At 38.4% G+C, this 17,877-nt stretch overlaps 2 protein-coding genes and 1 pseudogene across 5 annotated transcripts; 1 reads left to right on the plus strand and 2 right to left on the minus strand.

The window, feature by feature from the left end:
- Positions 1-1,343: 1,343 nt before the first annotated feature.
- LOC122404523 lies at positions 1,344-9,050 on the minus strand (annotated as a pseudogene).
- Positions 9,051-10,152: 1,102 nt separating this feature from the next.
- LOC122404913 (G protein pathway suppressor 2) lies at positions 10,153-12,487 on the plus strand. Its single transcript, XM_043409288.1, has 8 exons — positions 10,153-10,515; positions 10,696-10,909; positions 10,988-11,138; positions 11,202-11,316; positions 11,423-11,476; positions 11,609-11,767; positions 11,853-11,977; positions 12,046-12,487. The coding sequence occupies exons 1-8, from the start codon at positions 10,419-10,421 to the stop codon at positions 12,217-12,219; spliced, it is 1,089 nt and encodes a 362-aa protein (XP_043265223.1). The 5' UTR covers positions 10,153-10,418; the 3' UTR covers positions 12,220-12,487.
- LOC122404911 (probable ATP-dependent RNA helicase spindle-E) lies at positions 11,505-17,713 on the minus strand. Of its 4 annotated transcripts, XR_006259729.1 has the most exons (8): positions 17,273-17,710; positions 16,917-17,214; positions 14,643-16,825; positions 13,436-14,569; positions 13,022-13,356; positions 12,756-12,938; positions 12,139-12,201; positions 11,505-11,647 (listed from the first exon to the last, which is right to left on the minus strand). XR_006259729.1 is itself a non-coding variant. In XM_043409285.1 (7 exons), exons 2-7 carry the CDS (start codon positions 17,480-17,482, stop codon positions 12,800-12,802), a joined length of 4,299 nt encoding a protein of 1,432 aa, XP_043265220.1. In that variant the 5' UTR covers positions 17,483-17,491; positions 17,566-17,713; the 3' UTR covers positions 12,682-12,799. The 4 variants fall into 4 exon arrangements, 3 of the variants coding, with proteins under 3 accessions (XP_043265220.1, XP_043265219.1, XP_043265221.1); XM_043409285.1 differs by lacking the exons at positions 11,505-11,647; positions 12,139-12,201 and having other exon boundaries at positions 12,682-12,938; positions 17,273-17,491; positions 17,566-17,713; XM_043409284.1 differs by lacking the exons at positions 11,505-11,647; positions 12,139-12,201 and having other exon boundaries at positions 12,682-12,938.
- Positions 17,714-17,877: the final 164 nt, after the last annotated feature.

The raw sequence follows: 17,877 nt of genomic DNA on the forward strand, positions 1-17,877 counted from the left end.
TGTCATTTCACTCGTGCTTAGGTAATATATACTTATTTCGCCGTTTTCCTCCAACTCTCTAACATAGTGATACTTAATGTCTATATGTTTCCTACGGCGGTGAAATACATTGTTTTTCGCTACGTGAATCCGCTTTGATTATCACAGTACATGGTAATTGTAGTGTCATTACATTACTATCATTAGCTGTCTGCAGGGTAAGTACGGACAATATCCACCCAGACCTTCGCGTCACACATGTGATATTACGAAATTAATAATTCTACATTTCGGAGATCTCGAGTGTCGTATGCTTAATTTAAGATCGTAGTTGTAGATCATTCTAGCGACCACTCGTATAACTTATGCACTCTCATCGATATATCTCGAGAGAGCGCATGACACTGTACAAGTAAGCACTTTCGTATTTTACGATCAAAAAATGATATCCAAAAGTCTCGGGTCTATTTTGACCCTATCCTATGGGTCTATTGTGACCCTGTCCTACGGGTCTATTTTGACCCTGTTCTGCGGGTCTGTTTTGACCCTGTTCTAAGGGTCTGTTTTGACCCTGTTCTGCGGGTCTATTCTATTCTACGGGTCTATTGTGACCCTGCTCTAAGGGTCTATTTTGACCCTGCCGTATGGGTCTATTTTGACATCTATATTTATACATACGTTTATGTAGACTTATCTATTTATAAATATATAAGGTTATTGATGTACATTATATACACTATTTACTAATTACAACTTAATATTACCGACAATATAAGTCTATTCTCTCTCAACTATTGTAATTATTGTTATGTATTTTACTTTATTTCCGATTCTGCTCTCGCTTAACGTTTGTCTTCGCACGTGTTCTATTTCTCTCTCTCTCTCCCTCTCCATCTATTCGTCATCTTTCACCGGTTACTTCCTTTCCTACGAGAGCGCAAATCATTAGTACACTTTCTTTACATATATTTATACATTTATGTCGGTACTTATATACCTGGCATACGTGCTTAACTGCCTATTTATTCAGTTTTACTTGCTTGCATATCATCTAGTATCTCATTAACGTATCCACTAAACTAGTTACTTACATACACTTATTACATTTACTTATTTATTTCATACATTTTGCTGTATCGTCCTTCCACTTTTATTTTATTTTAGCTTATTCTGCTTAGTTTCATTTCCATTCCATTTTATTTCTATGTTATTCTCATTTATTGTAATTATATTATATTATCCCTTGCACATGTTACCTGATGGTGGTGTACCGTCTAGCGAGAGCAGCACCGGGGAAGGGTAAGTATCCACAGAGCTTGCGAAGATCGACGGTCGATGTGGAGTCATGTTCCCATGTGGGGCGTCTACTGACGATAAGTTACCGACCCTGGCCTTGCTATGCAGCGACTTCCGCTGCCGGTGTGTTATCCGGTGGAGGTACCAGTTACCACATCTGGGTACCTTATCATAAGATTATTGTCGTGTACAGTTTATTTTATTTTACTTCATTTATTCTATTTTATCCTATCTATCTATGTATTTATTTTATTTCGTCTCATTTGTTTTTACTTACGTGGGATCGGGAAGGTAATGACTCCGCTATGTTCCGGTCCGCACAATTTTAGTGTTGCTCGACTCTCTGGTACGATCATCGCCACCGTACCTTCGAAAACAGAAAAGACGGTCAGAGGCGACGACAACGGCTTTTAGGCTCGCGCGTGTGCAATCTATCTATTTATTTACCTATTAGCCGGTTATTTATTTTATATTTTATTGGTTTATTTATTTCATTTCATCTATTTATTTACTTATTTATTTGTATTTTATTTATCAAGTGGCTATCATTTACATACAAGTTCTCAGCTAGCATTTTATACTGTATTTAGTCTATTCTATAAGAAGAACCATAACCGTCATATGTATATGCTACCACTACAGACAGACACTGATCTATGCTGCCTACGGGTCTATTTCGACCCTCCTCTATGGGTCTTTTTTGACCCTGTTCTGCGGGTCTGTTTTGACCCTCCTCTATGGGTCTGTTTTGACCCTGTTCTAACTTTGATTTTAATGAAGCACTGTAGGCTTGCACTACTTCTAGTCGGGAAAATCGGGAAAAATGCAAGAATAGCAATTTGTTGGTGGAGGCTTCGTTAAGAAATTATTAACGTTTAAAGTTCCGCCCGCACTGAATTTTTTTCCCCGAAATGGCTAAGATTTCGGGGGCATGTCTATTCACCAAATATGATAATTGCCCCCCGTATTCGAAAATAATTTTTTTTGAAAGATTTGAAATTTTTTAATTTTGTTGAAAAATGAGGCAGCCCCCCCTGTCGATTTTTTATAGAAATTCGTTTTTCATTTTTAACAAATTTGTTTGAGGCCCTACGGAAATTTTGTCTAATACTTTTCTTATGAGCTCTACTTCAGAAAAAAGTTTCATTGAAATATATTCACTATTGTAGGAGTTATGGCGGTTTGAAAATTGGACCATTTTTATGGGGTTTTTGTCACTTTACGGGGTCAAGGATAAACTTTTCGAATATTTTTGTCATTTCTACATATTATTCGCTAAAATACGCGTAGTTTGTTTCTTTAAACATTAAAATCGTCCAATCCGTTCAGGAGTTATGACGTTTTAAAGATACGCATGAAATTTCGGGGAAACATTTCTGGCCTCGCATTACATTTTCGATTAGGAATTTTTTTCTCGAAAATGGTTAGGATTTCGAGGGTCTATTCACCAAAAATGATTGTAATTGACTCCCGCAATCGAAAATAATTTTTTCCTGGAGGATTTGAAATTTTGTAATTTAATTTTTTAATAACTTTTCAACGAAATTGGTATTCTTGTATTTTTCCCGATTTTGTCCTCTAGAAGTAGTGTAAGCCTACAGTGCTTCATTAAAATCAAAGTTAGCCTTAAACTCGAGCTAAAAAAAAATACGTGTCGATTATTTTTGGCTGCTGTATAAGTTTCATCAAAATCGAAATGGTTCTATGTTGGTGCTTGTGGTGCTTTGGCCGCCACAACTTTTACTGTTACTGTTCCGACGATAAAAACAATTACAATGTATTCTGTAAGATGGCTATTTAATTATTACTTTTACTTTACTTTTATTTATATTTGTATTTTATTTTATTTACGGGTCCATTAGCATTTCCATCTACCAGTTTTAGATTATTGTACACTACTTTTTACCGGTTTTTTCATAATTTCTACTATTTCAACTTCCATGTTATCCCCATCTGTTTAAAATCCTTTATTTCATTTAAATCTCTATCTCTATCTCACCATTTTTTTTATTCACTCCGTTAAATTATTCATCTGTATTTATTGTTTCATGATCTTCACCTACGCACATGGCCTTTTAGCATTTCATTTATTTATTACATTTATTTATTATACGATTATGCCATACTTTTCACGATTCTTTTTTTCTTTTCTTTTAAATTTACGATCACTCTTATGAAAAAAAAAAAATTTTAATTTTAATTTCAATTTCAAGTACTTTGAGAACGACTGATATTTCAAGGTCAGGCGAAATATCGCACGAGCTACGCCCCCTCCCCCCACCGAGCCGGTTTAACACCGGACCTTCGATCTCTGTAGCCCTCTCCGGATCAATTCTAACACCCGGAGCCTGGACTCCAGAGATCGAAGGTTGCGTTGCTACACCGGGGGACCCTATCCCGCGACCTATACGCCCCTATCCGCGACCTAACCGCGACGAAACCCCCCCAACGTAAGCTCGACCTAACCCCCGCGACAATACCCCCACGACCTAACCGACGCCCGTAGCCCGACGCCCGGATAGAAAGTCGTTCGCCGAGTGTATATATACTAACGGAGGCTCGCTCGAACACTTGTGAGAGCGCGACCCATCTGGTGGCCCTCTGGTGGCGAGCATGGGAGGTGACACCACATATATGTACTAGTTAAATCGTCTCATAACTTCCGATACACATGCATGTATCGCTACTTTACTACAATACTGATATGACTATGACAATAAAAAACACAAAAAAGATGCAACTTGCGAATTTCAACGTTTAAAGATCTCATTTTTTCCTGACTTGTCTCTCGATTTCAGCAAATAAATGATAGGTCGATTACATAACAACTACTTTTCCCAGATGAGGATACACTTTAAACAAAGGACAAATGTAAATTCTAATTTATGAAAAACCACATTATTTCATTACTTTTCTAATAACTCAACCATACGTTCTTACTGCAACTTTACAAGTTTATTTATCTTCGATAACTTCCTAACGAATAAGTTCAGGGCATAAGTATGTTGGTACTTTTATGTACAACATAAGAAACTACATCGACTGGTGCAGTCAAAAAAAAAAAATGTACGTTTCCATTTAAAGAAAAGGTACAGTTACATTTTCAACGGTAACTTTTGTGTAGCCATTCGATTACAATAATTCATTTTGGACAACCTACATAAATCTGTTCTCGTAATATATTATTTTATAATGGAATCTCTTTACTTTCCATTTCTAAACATTTTCTTCGATACTGCTTCATGTCGATGAAACATTGTCATTTCTTTTGATTCTTAATTTCAATCGAATTATTTCAAAACCAAAAAGTCTATTATTTAATATTCTTCGGTAATACGTACCGATCATTCTTCTTCACCTTCCAGTTGATAATGATAGCGGCGTAAAGCAGCTAAACGTAATCTTTCAGTCTCCAAAGCTTCTTCCGATTCCAAAACATCAACTTGTGCCTCCATCTGTAAATCGTTAAAAATATTCACTCTTTCTAATACTTAACAACTTTAACGCTTATTTTCTTTATCATCGTTATACAAATAGTGTATAACGAGTAGTAACTACAATTACCATTCTCTTCCACAAGATGGCCACAGTTTTTAGCAATTGCAACAACACTTCCAGTTGCTTGTGTTACGTCTCTCGATGCCTCTGAGAGTGCAGCCAAGTTATTGCTTTTACTCTGCTTCTCTACACGCGTAAACAAATTTTACGGTTTAATAACAAACAAAAACCGAAATAAATCCTCTACACTTACAATAAAAGATTACCACCAAATGCAACCGCCTTCGCTGCTGATATCAGCCCTTCGGACCATTGATGGTTACGTTTCTAGAATTCGGTTCCAGAGGCTGTGCCCTACGGTTCAAAATCTCTTTCCATATTTAATATTCATAAATTAAATATTAACGGTCAAAATAAGCGACGTACCTTTCCTTCTTCCATTAATTCTGTACATGAATCTAACATTTTTCCGTTCACTTCTAATTTTAACCCGGAATCACCAGCGCGAGATTTCTCCACCATGTCCTGATCATAAAATATGTCATAACCATGGATAAAAACAATTTATATATTACACTAAAATGTAATATGCGATTACCTGTATTCGATTACCAGCTTCTTCTATTGCTTTATCCATACTTAACAATTCTGCCTCTACCAAACTTCCAACTCCCAACTGTTTACATTCGTCGGTCGATTCTACAACACGATAAAATTCAAAATAATATATATGACTTTCTTCATTTTTTTTTTTCTACATTTTTTAACTTTCGTAACTTACTATCGCCCGATGCAATATCAATAGATGTGTTTCATGTAGATTTTCCATGTATTGAATAAAGACCCAAAACATATGCAACGTGTATTGCACTTTTAATGAGTATTGAGGAGTACAAGTTAGGTCTGACATCGCTGGATTATCGATACCGTTTAATGAATATTCGATAATATCTTCTGCTTCGGAGATGCAATTTACTGAAATAAAAATACACCTTTCTATCAGAGATATCAACATAAACCATTCACCATTTTATTATCGAATAAATTTAAATACTTACGCAATAATTCATACAACATGGTATCGGCATGCATATTCCTTTCATTACGGCACCGTTCACCTTCAACTTCCAATTTTTCCATCTTTAAATCTAATTCTTCTTTCTCCGCTAATAAATCATGTAGATCGCCTTCTAAAGCCGTTTTTTTACAAGTTAGAAAATCATTTTTCCCAATCAACGCCTAAAATATTACACTTCTACCGGAACGAAATAAAAATAGATAAGAAATCAGGAAATAGTTATTTAGTCTCGGGTCTATTTTGACCCTTTTCTACGGGTCTGTTTTGACCCTGTTCTGCGGGTCTGTTTTGACCCTGTTCTGCGGGTCTGTTTTGACCCTGTTCTGCGGGTCTATTCTATTCTACGGGTCTGTTTTGACCCTGTTCTTTAAACTCGAGGAAAATGGAGTGTATGTCTCCATGCAAGGAGATTATAGCTGCAATGGAGGCTACAGGAAGAAGAGATAGGTATAGTGACAGCAGCACAAGTTTGGAAGATGATTCATCTGCTCCAGCATGAATTCAAATATAATATGTAAACATAAAATCAAAATAGATGAAAGAAAAGGTACTACCAATTTTGTTATAGTATCAGGTTTACTTAAAAATAAAGTATAAAATAAAAATAGGGGAAACTGTATAGTAAAATATATAAAATAAAGTACAATAAAATGAAAAATAAGAAAGACTAGAAGAAATATTGAAATAGAATAAAATAAGGTAAGATGAAATAGACTAGACTGTAGAGTGGTGTTTGTTTTAGCATATCCCGTATCTTTAGTGACAAGTACATGTAAATGTAGAAAGAGCCCTAAGCTGTGGAGTATAACTGTAAAACTATGGAGTGTTAAGTATATGCTATTATTATATTATATAATATTTTATTAGTGAGAAAGACGAAAGCGTTTCCATATCAGTAAACTGTATAACGATAAAGAATCCTGGCCTGAATCTTAATGAGAGAAAATAAATGTGACTTGTATTATATCGTAGTCTATTTGTTACATTTATATACGGCCGATTGCAGATACTATTTCTACTACTACTACTATCTTTTCCTGGTTACATCCTGTTGTGTGATTTCACTGTTTTACTATTATTTTATCCCTTGATTTCGATTTAATTATGTTACTTCATTACCTGATTTACAAAATCTGATATTACCTGATATCCAAAAGTGACTATTTTAGATAAGAAATCAGGAAGTAGTTAGTTAGTCTCGGGTCAATTTTGACCCTACTCTACGGGTCTGTTTTGACCCTTTACAATGGGTCTCTTTTGACCCTGTTCTGCGGGTCTATTCTATTCTACGGGTCTGTTCTGACCCTTTACAACGGGTCTCTTTTGACCCTGTTCTGCGGGTCTATTCTATTCTACGGGTCTGTTTTGACCCTTTACAACGGGTCTATTTTGACCCTGTTCTGCGGGTCTATTCTATTCTACGGGTCTGTTCTGACCCTTTACAACGGGTCTCTTTTGACCCTGTTCTGCGGGTCTATTCTATTCTACGGGTCTGTTTTGACCCTTTACAACGGGTCTATTTTGACCCTGTTCTGCGGGTCTATTCTATTCTACGGGTCTGTTCTGACCCCTTACAACGGGTCTCTTTTGACCCTGTTCTACGGGTCTGTTTTGACCCTGTTCTGTGGGTCTGTTTTGACCCTCTTCTACGGGTCTATTGCGACCCTGTTCTACGGGTCTATTGTGACCCTGTTCTACGGGTCTATTGTGACCCTGTTCTACGGGTCTGTTTTGCCCCTGTTCTGCGGGTCTGTTTCGACCCTGCTCTGCGGGTCTGCTTGGACCCTGTTCTACGGGTCTGCTTTGACCCTGTTCTACGGGTCTGTTTTGACCCTGTTCTGCGGGTTTGCTTCGACCCTGTTCTGCGGGTCTGCTTTGACCCTGTTCTGCGGGTCTGCTTTGACCCTGTTCTACGGGTCTGCTTTGACCCCTTTCTACGGGTCTGTTTTGACCCTGTTCTGCGGGTCTATTTTGACCCTAAAGCCGTTTTTTTACAAGTTATAAAATCATTTTTGCCAATCAACGCCTAAAATATTACACTTTTACCGGAACGAAATAAAAATAAAATATAACCGTAAATCTAGTAAAAGAAAGGTATTAACCAAATTTTCACCTTTCGTGGTATTTACTTCTTCTTTTATATCGTCCAAATCCTCTTGTCCTTCGATAGCTTTTCGAGCTTCCTGTTCAGTTATATCTTCACCTTCTATTAACTCGTCCAGTCGGCGTTCCGCTAAAAACGGTTCGACGTTCCGATTTTTCTTCTCACATTTTTAATAACCCAATTTGTTTCTCCACTTCGGCTTTCTGTTACATACGAGGATACACGTAACGAGCATCAATATTTTCTTATGATATTAAAAACTATGAAAATTACAATATTCCTACCTTCCTGATTAAACTGATATCTTCTTCTCTTCATTTTCCATATACATCTTTCAATTTCTCAAATTTCTCTTCCAAAACTTTATACTTTTCTACAAAAACATAACAGACAAGTTATATTAGATTGCGATATAAATGTACGCGTATGTATGCACCAACCTTCGCTTTCATCAACTTTCGCCATCGTGTCTGCTTTTTGTTTTAGAGAGTCCTCATTTACCTGTTTTTCTTCTTCAATTTCATTGCGCTAAAAAATAAAAACAACTTGTTACATAGACTGTTTTTCTAAACCATAATGTTAATGATTAATTAAAACGTTTTTACCTTAATAAGCAAACCCGACTCAAGTTGCATGACAAGACTCTGAAGCTCTTCCGTGATTCGTTGATGATCCATCGGTAGACGATGCGATTCTTGTCTCTGGCGACTATTTTCTTGCTGTAAATGATCGATGAGACTTTCTCTAAAATACATATGTTCGGAACAATTAGCGATCATTTTTGTAATTAGTATTAACATTTTCTATTCGCACTTTATTTAAGTTTACCTTTCCGCTAAAGAATCTTCTGGTGGCGATACCACCCTCGGCGTCGCGTACGTCCGTAACTCGGATTGCATCAAAAAGTTTGGTGGATTCTTCGAAAAACATTATACATGGGGTAAATCGATAAAGAAATTTAACAGCTTTTATGAGCATTTTATGGTAGAAACCATTCCTTCGAATCACTAAATTCTGATTAAAAATAAATTTAATTCCAAAAATCTTACCTCGGCTTACACGGGTATTCTTTAATGATGCACTAACTGAAATCATTAACGTAACAGTGATACATGAATACATCAAAACACATAATATTATTGGACCGTCTCTCAGGCTTGCTCGGGGAAGACCTCCTCTGATTCTCTCTTGTCTCTCGAGGCCCCAGGGAGTACCTAGGGACAAATTCCCTATAGCATCCCGGCCTCTCTCAACGGTTGGCATCGGCGCCAATCGCGCCATCTGCGGGAGTAACTAGGGAGTTACTCATGCTCCCTTGTTGTGGTCGTCGCCTGGCGCCGTGTAGCAGAAGCTCTGGGGGGCGCGAGGTTTGAATAGATTACACGAATGTAATAGGAAAGGGAGACAGGGTGGAGCCCGCGCCAATTCTACGGATTAAAAGAGGTTAATGATTTCACTTCGGGAAATAGATTAGCCAATAATTTATTGGAGACGGATGTTTAGATCGTCGTGAGCTCCCCTTTGATCCCTTCTCCTAAGTGTGTAATTCCTGGAACTTGGGCCGTGCGCTATCGATAGCCGGAAACGGGCTGCGTGGGAAAGCCGATAACGGCCACGTGCTACAGTGGACCGTTCTCGAGGGATCGGGGGTGTGCCGAGGAACGCGCGTGCGAGAGTTTTGCGCCCGGGCCGAATAAAGGAAAGGACGATCTGGAGGGGCCTACGTGTGGGCTGGGCCTCGACCGAACGGCAGAGCGACTTCACTTGAATCCGGAGATCGAAAGTGAACGGACGTATCATTGTAACTTAAGCGAGATCGTACTTGTATTATTTTGAGTTAGTTAATAGAGTTGAATCGGCAACGAGAGAAGCAATCTTGAATTAAGAGAGCGGAAGTGTACGAAAGGGTTACAAGATTCCTGCGAAATCTTGGTTGTTTTGTTTTATATTCTTTTATTGAATAATTAAAGTTCTATTTACGTGTGTTCAAATCGTTGTATCCATTTATTATTTTCCTTATCTAGCGATCTTCGTTTGAAACTCCCGCGTCCAAGGAGCAGAGTGCCTTAGCACTCCACGGGCAGCGTTCCCCGCCGAATTCCCTACGGAGGATCGGAAATTCGCCGCCGGACGCGCAACACCCTACACTCCCGCCGATGCCAGTCGCCGAAATAGTGGCCACGGTGTACTAGGGGATTTGGCTCTAGGCATTGGTTTAGTTATTTGGAAAAGTTTAATTTCGGTTTTATTATACGGCCCGTTTTACCATATTTAATTTATATCTTTAACAGAAAGATAGTTAACACAAGTTTATCCACGTCGACGGTGCGTCGGAGCTAGTTGCGTGCCTCGATGCATAATATCGGCATAGCGTGTTTCAACGTACGACGTCGGACCGTACCAAAGTGGTTTCAACTTTTCAGACTTCTGTCGTGTTAAAATTAAAGAAATATCGGTTAAAAAATGCCGGCGGTAATTGTCGGCCCTCCTCAGCGTAGCGAACAGATGCGACAGGCGTTAAAAGCCCACATTACGAGAGAACGACAACGAAAGAAACAAGGTAACCTCTTTTGTGCATTACGTTTAAGTTGATGCGTATCGAATGTTTCAGTTTCAGTTTTTTTTATTTATTCACCGAAAATATATACCGTATTAAAGGAGAAAGAGTTTCTTACCATGCTGTTATAAAAGGATATTGAAATTGTTATTCAACGGTTTTTATTTTATCGTGAACGCATAGAACAAGAAGCAGATGCAGAGGAGGAACGATTAAGAAAAGAGAGAGAACGCCAACAGAAACAAGACGTAATGACTTTAGGCGAAACTAGAGAACAAATATCGAATCTGGAAAACGAGCTGTCGCAATTAAAAGATGAGAAACATCAGTTGTTCCTGCAATTAAAAAAAGTTTTAAACGAAGACGATAGAAGACGACAATTGATCAAAGAAACAAAGTTTGTATAACGTTTTTTAAAAAAAGATTACGTATAAGCTTCGATGATGTATATCTATCTGATATTTACGTTATGCAGCGTATGTTCCGAAGTTTTAACGGCGGTAGGGGGTTATCCTGGAACTGGTCCTAGAGTAGTGCATCCGCAAGTATTTCTCCCGTTACCACGAAGCAGTAGTCCTCTTTACAAAGTTGCGGTTGGCGCGCCGACTCATACTTTGTTATCCAGCGTAAGTATATGTTCTTTCTTTATGCTAATGATTATATTACTTTACAATTGTACGTTTTATCAGGGGCTGTTAAAGAGAACGCATAGTCCTTCGCCGCCTCCGACAGCCTCCCCCTATCATACCGGTTATGGATATAAGCCTTCACCGTCGATCCCGAGCTACAATCCTCCGCCTTCCAGTACGTACACGGGCGTATGGCAATTGTACTTTTATGCCGAAAGTAATGTATTCGTAAAGAAAGAACTTTGAAAATTGGTATTAAACGTAGATATTTGTTTCCGTAGAATCCGAGGAAGCAGCTAGAAGATCTGGAGATTCTCGAGCCGTTCTTTGGAACAGTGAGTGAATAAACCTTTAATTTCCATACTTGTGCTTTCAAGAGCCGTTATCGATAGCGTACGCATTTTTCCCCGCTGTTAATTTCATCGTTGCTTGTTTTTTATTTTTTTTTTTTTTTTTTTTTTTTACAGAAAATAATCAATACTCTGCTTCCAATTTTTACTCTGCACCTACGGGTCAAAGTATGTATGGTTACTCCGCGTCGACCTCGCAATCGTCGCGGGATCCTGAGCCTGCTAAATCTGTGTATCTCTCTGGAAACAGAGCAACGTTGTCAACGCATCAAACTGGTATATTAAACAAATTTCCATATAAATATTTTACTTTTATACAGTTCGAATTACAAAACCGTTACAATAATTCTCCATGCGTTAGCTTACGTGACGAGTTTACACACGTTGGAACACAAAGGTGCTTACGCGGAAGATAAATTTTATTTACGGCCCAGTAGCCACGTTACCGTTCACGGTGGAGCTATTCCGATTCAACAACCACCGCAGGTATTTATTGGACATTTATATTATCGTATTTACATGATATAACATTCCTAAGAGTAATCGCATAAAAGGGTGCAAAAACGGGAGGAATTACGTCAGGATATCCAGTCAGAGCGCCACAACCACCGCCTGTTCCATACCCGCCACCGCCGCCAGGTACTTACGTCAGTGCTTCTGGTGCTAACATTCCTGGACGATTGTTGTACACTCAACCGGGAACAAGATATCTACAAAGAGAAGTTTAGAACACTGATCGACGTTTGCTTAATCCAACTAAACGCGTTATTTGTATATACAATTTCTATTCTACAGTAACGAGCGTACTACGGTATCGAAACACGTTTCAATTATCAGCGCCACGCGCAACCATTGTACAAAATTCATTTATTATGTGATGTTAACCCCGATCCGTAATCGTAGTAGTTAGCAGTAGTTGATAGTAGCTATTATATATCGCTATTTTTATTTATACATATACATATATATCTTTTTTTTTCTTTTATTTTTTAATAAACACACACACACACACACACACGCGCGCAACGGATGTTATGCGATCGACGAAACAACGTCGATTATAACAAATTTGTAAAATTAGACAACGAAATCGTTAATTGAATATCAAAATTAAAAAGAAAACGTACCGTTACCTTGTGCATAATGATTTATTATTTTCACCAAACATGATATACATATAAAAAAATAAACGTAACAAAACTTTATTGCGAATCGCACGTTTCTCGACTCTATAAAATATTATATACTAAATATTAATACTGTCTTTGGCACTGTACGCGTCGTACTGCATCGTCGTATCGTATCGTTTCAAACTTGAATTCTTAATCGTTCTTCTTTTTCCTTATGTTGCGCTGTGAACAAATGACCGCGAAGCTCGACAATATTGTTTAACGTAATTTCGCACAGTTTGCAAGGAATGTTAGCATTCTCAGGTTTTCTTGGGTCTCTGTTGCATTAAAAACAAAATATGCATTAATTGAGAACAATGAACCCGACACACGTGATACACGATTTTAATAATTTACTTACTCGGTTATTAAAGATCGTAAGGTTCTCAGGTGTTCCGTCATTTCTAGCTCCGGAGTCATTTCTTCCAATTCCAATGCGTTGTGTAACCTATATATGTTATTAGCGATCATAAACAGTCTACCAGGTAGTAAATGCAAAGACTCGTCGTATAGATTCCATCTATTAAAATTCTGAATTAATTCCGAGCTTTGAGATTTTCTTGGCTTTTCGATCAGTTTTAATAACGCATCTTTTATTCTATTTTGACAGATACTGTTTTCTTCCCTGTTATCGTTGATTTCAGGGTGATGATTAATTTGCATTCCGATATTCATCCAATGACGTAGTCTGTTCACCTGACAAGGCCATAAAAGAAGAATATTATCGATACGCGTGTAAAGAAAAGGAAAGGCATGCTTTAAGAAATATCCTCACGTATTGTAGATCCTCGATGGTAATTTCGGCGTCGAATTCAAGTTGTATGTCATGCTCCGGGAAAATGCTTTCTTTTGTAACAGGATCGAATCCCAAACCGCATAAAGCACCAACGTAACGAGTTCCTAATGTGTTGCGTCGTAATTCCATACACGGAGTGAAAATCAATGTGATCAAGGCTGTCAAGCCTGGAAGACGCGGCATTAACGTTGTATTGTATAGCGTCAATTTATTGCCGTGTACATTCTGGGAAACCGATGTTGCTACTAAAAGTCGCTGATTTGGATCTTCCAAATCGGTGTCCAGCAGAACAGAGTTCACAGAATTTATAGCTATGCGTGCTGTCTTGTCTCTCGCGGCCGTAACGAGATGTTTCAATTCAATTTCCAACGGTGAAAATGGCCCTCGCAAATTTATCGTCGTATAACATTCGGAACTATCGGGGGGTTCCGGGTAAACGTCCGGTATATCGTGTTGTAATTTTTCATACTGCCGACACTGTTCGTCCGACAAGTTCGATTCTTGCGATCGTAAATTATGATTAAACTGTGAAAAACAGTTTTCTTCTTTATTTTTCGCAAACCCTTCGTCGATCAGACATTTATTTATAATGATCTCTTCTTCTTCGTCTTTGCGTCTATGGATTAATTCCAATGCGACGACACCGTTAACGACGGAATAGATATCACCGAATAGTAAACCAGGCTTATTGATCAACGTCTGGAAGAAATCGCACGCGGTTGCGGGCCAACTGTCGCGCGAATTGTACGCTACGGACGATCGGACGTTCGCCAATACGCATTCGATGGCTAGTGCCGGAATATTCGCGATATCACTGTCACAGTCGAGACGTATTAAATCGCGTAACCGACATTCGGTCGAATAACCATAATCGATACAAAATACTTGTACCAATATTTCTGGATATGTTATATGACTTTTCACTACCGCGCGACAATATAGCGTGCAATTATTTTGTTCGTACGGTGCGATTACAAGCGAACCGATTTCTGGAGCTGTAGCGAGTTGATGCAAGTAGTGTTTCGTTCTTTTGATAACCGATTGTATTCTCTCTAGTTCTCCTTTTACTTTATAGTCACGAATTTGTATCCAAAAACAGCCAGGATCGATAACCTGAAAATTCGAGTTATTATTTAACGATACGAAACAAACATTAAAGTGAAATTTATTTTCAAATCATCCGTACGTTTTGAACTGCTACAGGAATGCGAGACTCTCGTAAAGCCGGTAACCGAGGTCTGATGCTGTCTTTCATAAACTTTTCACGAGTGAAAAACGATGTTTCCTTCAAGTTCATTTCCTCGACTCGTCGAACGGCTACGTGATCGTTCAAAATAGGTATCTCTAAGGGAATATTACACTGTCTCATTCTAATGGCTTTGTAAACGGACGACGATATATTTCTCAATGTATCGTCGTTTTCGTTTTTCGACATTCTTCTTTCGATAAACTGAACGTATATTCGAGAGGAAGAATCGAAAGATACTTTGATTTTTTCAACGTTCGATGTCACATTTTTTTTAAAAATATTTTCGATTCTGCGAGCGTACAAAATTCCAGGTTGTTTTAAAGGCCATCCTTGTATATAAACGGTGTTGGATGGATCCAAACCGCCTAATAATTTCACTCCGACCTGTTCATCGGCTTCTTCTTTGGGTCCATGTTTGATAAAGTAGTTCGGGTAAAATGCACCGGCAATTGCGATTTTTAAAACAACCGAACGTTCCGTTTCTTTCCAAACAACTTTATTGACACCGGCACTTTCTCGTATACCCAGTCTTTCCAATCTACTGGTTAATTCTGACACCAGAGCTTTGATTTCGCGTAACACTCTTATCTGTAAAAAATTTTTCGTCGCCCATTTCTTTTCTGCAGCGTCGCTGGTTATACTTCGACTGGTCTTTTCGCCGACCCATACCTTGTACACGGTCAGGAAAGCTATGCAATCGCTCCAAGACCGATTCGCCCAAGTGAATCTATAATTATATGACAATAATTTCTGTCTGAAGGAACTGTGGAACATATCTTTTACGGTTAGACTAGCTGCGATAATAATCGTATCTTTCAACACGCTAAACACATGACCCAACATAATTAATTTTGTTACGTGAATATCTAATGGCAAATTGGCCATGATCCGACCAAGATCTGTTAGTTCTCCATCGTGACGTTGTATTTCGTTGCTCTTGTCGATCAATGCGCCTGCTTCTTTTAATAACAATACTGTACTTTCCAAATTTTCGAGATCCGGTGGATCGAGAGAAAGTGCTAAAATGGCTTTGGGTTCTCCCATGTCTAGTAATTTTGATTGTAATATCAGATTTGATAGCGGTGCCCGCAACATTTCGGGAGATACTTCTCGGGGCAGCACACTCTCGTAAAATGATTGTGGCACCAGTCTGTACACTCTGCCGTCCATTACACGACCGGCACGGCCTGCTCTTTGTTCGCAATTTACTTTGCTTGCCCATCTAAGCTCCAAGCATTGGATATTAGTGTTCGGATTTACAACAAGTTGTTTCGTTAGACAGAAATCGATTACATATTTCACGTCCGGAACGGTGATACTACTTTCAGCAATATTCGTAGATAAGATAATACGACGATAACCGCACGGTGGTTTTACAAATATTTGTTGTTGTTCTTCGTTTGTAATCAATGAATGCAAAATCGTTATGTTCCATTTTGTTTTTTCGTATCTTGGTAGCGTTAATAAATTATAGGTCTCTTCAATTTCATTAATTCCAGGTAAAAATACAAGAATCACGTGTCTTTCGTAAACGTTTGTGTCCAAATTAACATTCGCATCGTCGGCTTTCATGTCTATATCGTCAAGAATTTTTATAAGATTAACACAAAATTCAATCATTCTTTTCGAAACTGTTGGTTCCGTATCGGAGACTTCGGGTAACGGACCTAATCCGCTCATTTGGCAAAGATAATATACGACTACGTTAAAATAATTCTTCTTTGGGATATCGACAATAGGTGCAGGTACGAGTTCGTTTCTCACGGGAGAAGAAAAATACTTGGCAAATCTTTCCACTTCGAATGTAGCGGACATTAGAATAACTTTTACCGAACTCGAATTTGTACGTAATAACTTTCGGACAACGAGCAGAAGGAAATCCATATCTTGGTCCCTCTCGTGGACCTCGTCCAGTATGATGTGCGTATAATCCAACATGTTTTTCGAATTAATCAATTTATGTAAAAGTACACCGGTAGTGCAATAATTTAAACGGGTTTCTTCACACGTATGATTTATCAGACCAACTTGGTATCCGACCAGGGTACCTAATGGCCAATTTCTTTCTCGACTAACTTGTTTCGCGATGCTGATTGCAGCGATACGTCTAGGCTGCGTCACTATCAAGCAATTAAAGATAGAAAAACTTTAATTAAACATTAAACATTATTCTGTTGATATAATAATACTATATGTATACACCAAAGATACCTATGATATTGCAATGAAGTCTTTGTCTATAGCAGGAATCCAGAATAAACTGTGGTACCTGCGTAGTCTTCCCGGAACCCGTCGGCCCTTGAATAACTACGACCGAATTAGTTTCGATCATAGATACTATTCTATCTCTTTCGGAAGTAATTGTTAAATTTGTCTTTCGGCAATTGTTAAAATTATAGGTCTCGTAAATCTTAACTGCCTTTTCGTTATTTTCATTTTGCATGGAAACCGTACCTTGCGATACTGCTTCGAAATTATTCTCATTTCCTACTTTGCAATACTTTGCCAACTAAAATCGGAAGAAACTTTAATAAAATCGACTATACTTTTTCATCTAAACAATATACCTCTAAAAGCTCCTTTTCCTCTTTTTCCACATATTCTACAACGTAATCTGTTCCTTTCTTTATAGTTTTTGCAGTTGTATTTAACTGTGCGTCTAACAAAGACATATCCTTTGGTACGTGACTCCGGCTTGTCGGAGGTCTCAACATTTTTCTTTCGAACGTGCCATTTGCACTAAACATGCCCAAGACATCCATTTTCGGTCTGAGCATAAACTTGGTCTGAGATGGTAAACAATAATATTTATTCATAACCTAAAAATCTACGTAAAATTACTTTCACGAATGATTGTTACCTTCGATTTCTTTTACTTAATAATACCGAATACTACAACGTATTATTATCAGAGCGTTACACAGTGTAAGAATACGATCATAGTAGAGCGGCACGAGGAACGGGAATAACTACAAGGCGAGCCGAGCGTCGCGACAAAACCAAACCGGTGTAAGTGTGTAACACCGCTGCGGAATTAGCGGATTACTGCGCGGACTGCGCGGACTGCGCGGACTGCGTCGTCTCAACTCAACTCACCTTTCTCCTTCTCGCTCCACTATAATTGTGCACTAACTCGCACGCAAGGTTGCTAAGAAAAGCCTGATCGTTGATC

The sequence above is a fragment of the Colletes gigas genome, unplaced genomic scaffold (genome assembly GCF_013123115.1).
Source record: "Colletes gigas isolate AHSC1104 unplaced genomic scaffold, ASM1312311v1 Colletes_gigas_Sc00003, whole genome shotgun sequence".
Lineage (NCBI taxonomy): Eukaryota > Metazoa > Arthropoda > Insecta > Hymenoptera > Colletidae > Colletes > Colletes gigas.

Excerpts from the sequence above, each read along its gene's own strand:
- LOC122404913 (XM_043409288.1), top strand. The coding sequence starts at position 10,419 with ATGCCGGCGGTAATTGTCGGCCCTCCTCAGCGTAGCGAACAGATGCGA. Across the intron at positions 11,139-11,201 it reads CTCATACTTTGTTATCCAGC|GGGCTGTTAAAGAGAACGCA; the intron begins GTAAGTATATGT and ends ACGTTTTATCAG. Across the intron at positions 11,477-11,608 it reads TCGAGCCGTTCTTTGGAACA|AAAATAATCAATACTCTGCT; the intron begins GTGAGTGAATAA and ends TTTTTTTTACAG.
- LOC122404911 (XM_043409284.1), bottom strand. The coding sequence starts at position 17,521 with ATGAATAAATATTATTGTTTACCATCTCAGACCAAGTTTATGCTCAGA. Across the intron at positions 16,826-16,916 it reads ACTTCATTGCAATATCATAG|TGACGCAGCCTAGACGTATC; the intron begins GTATCTTTGGTG and ends ATTGCTTGATAG. Across the intron at positions 14,570-14,642 it reads TTCCTGTAGCAGTTCAAAAC|GTTATCGATCCTGGCTGTTT; the intron begins GTACGGATGATT and ends TCGAATTTTCAG.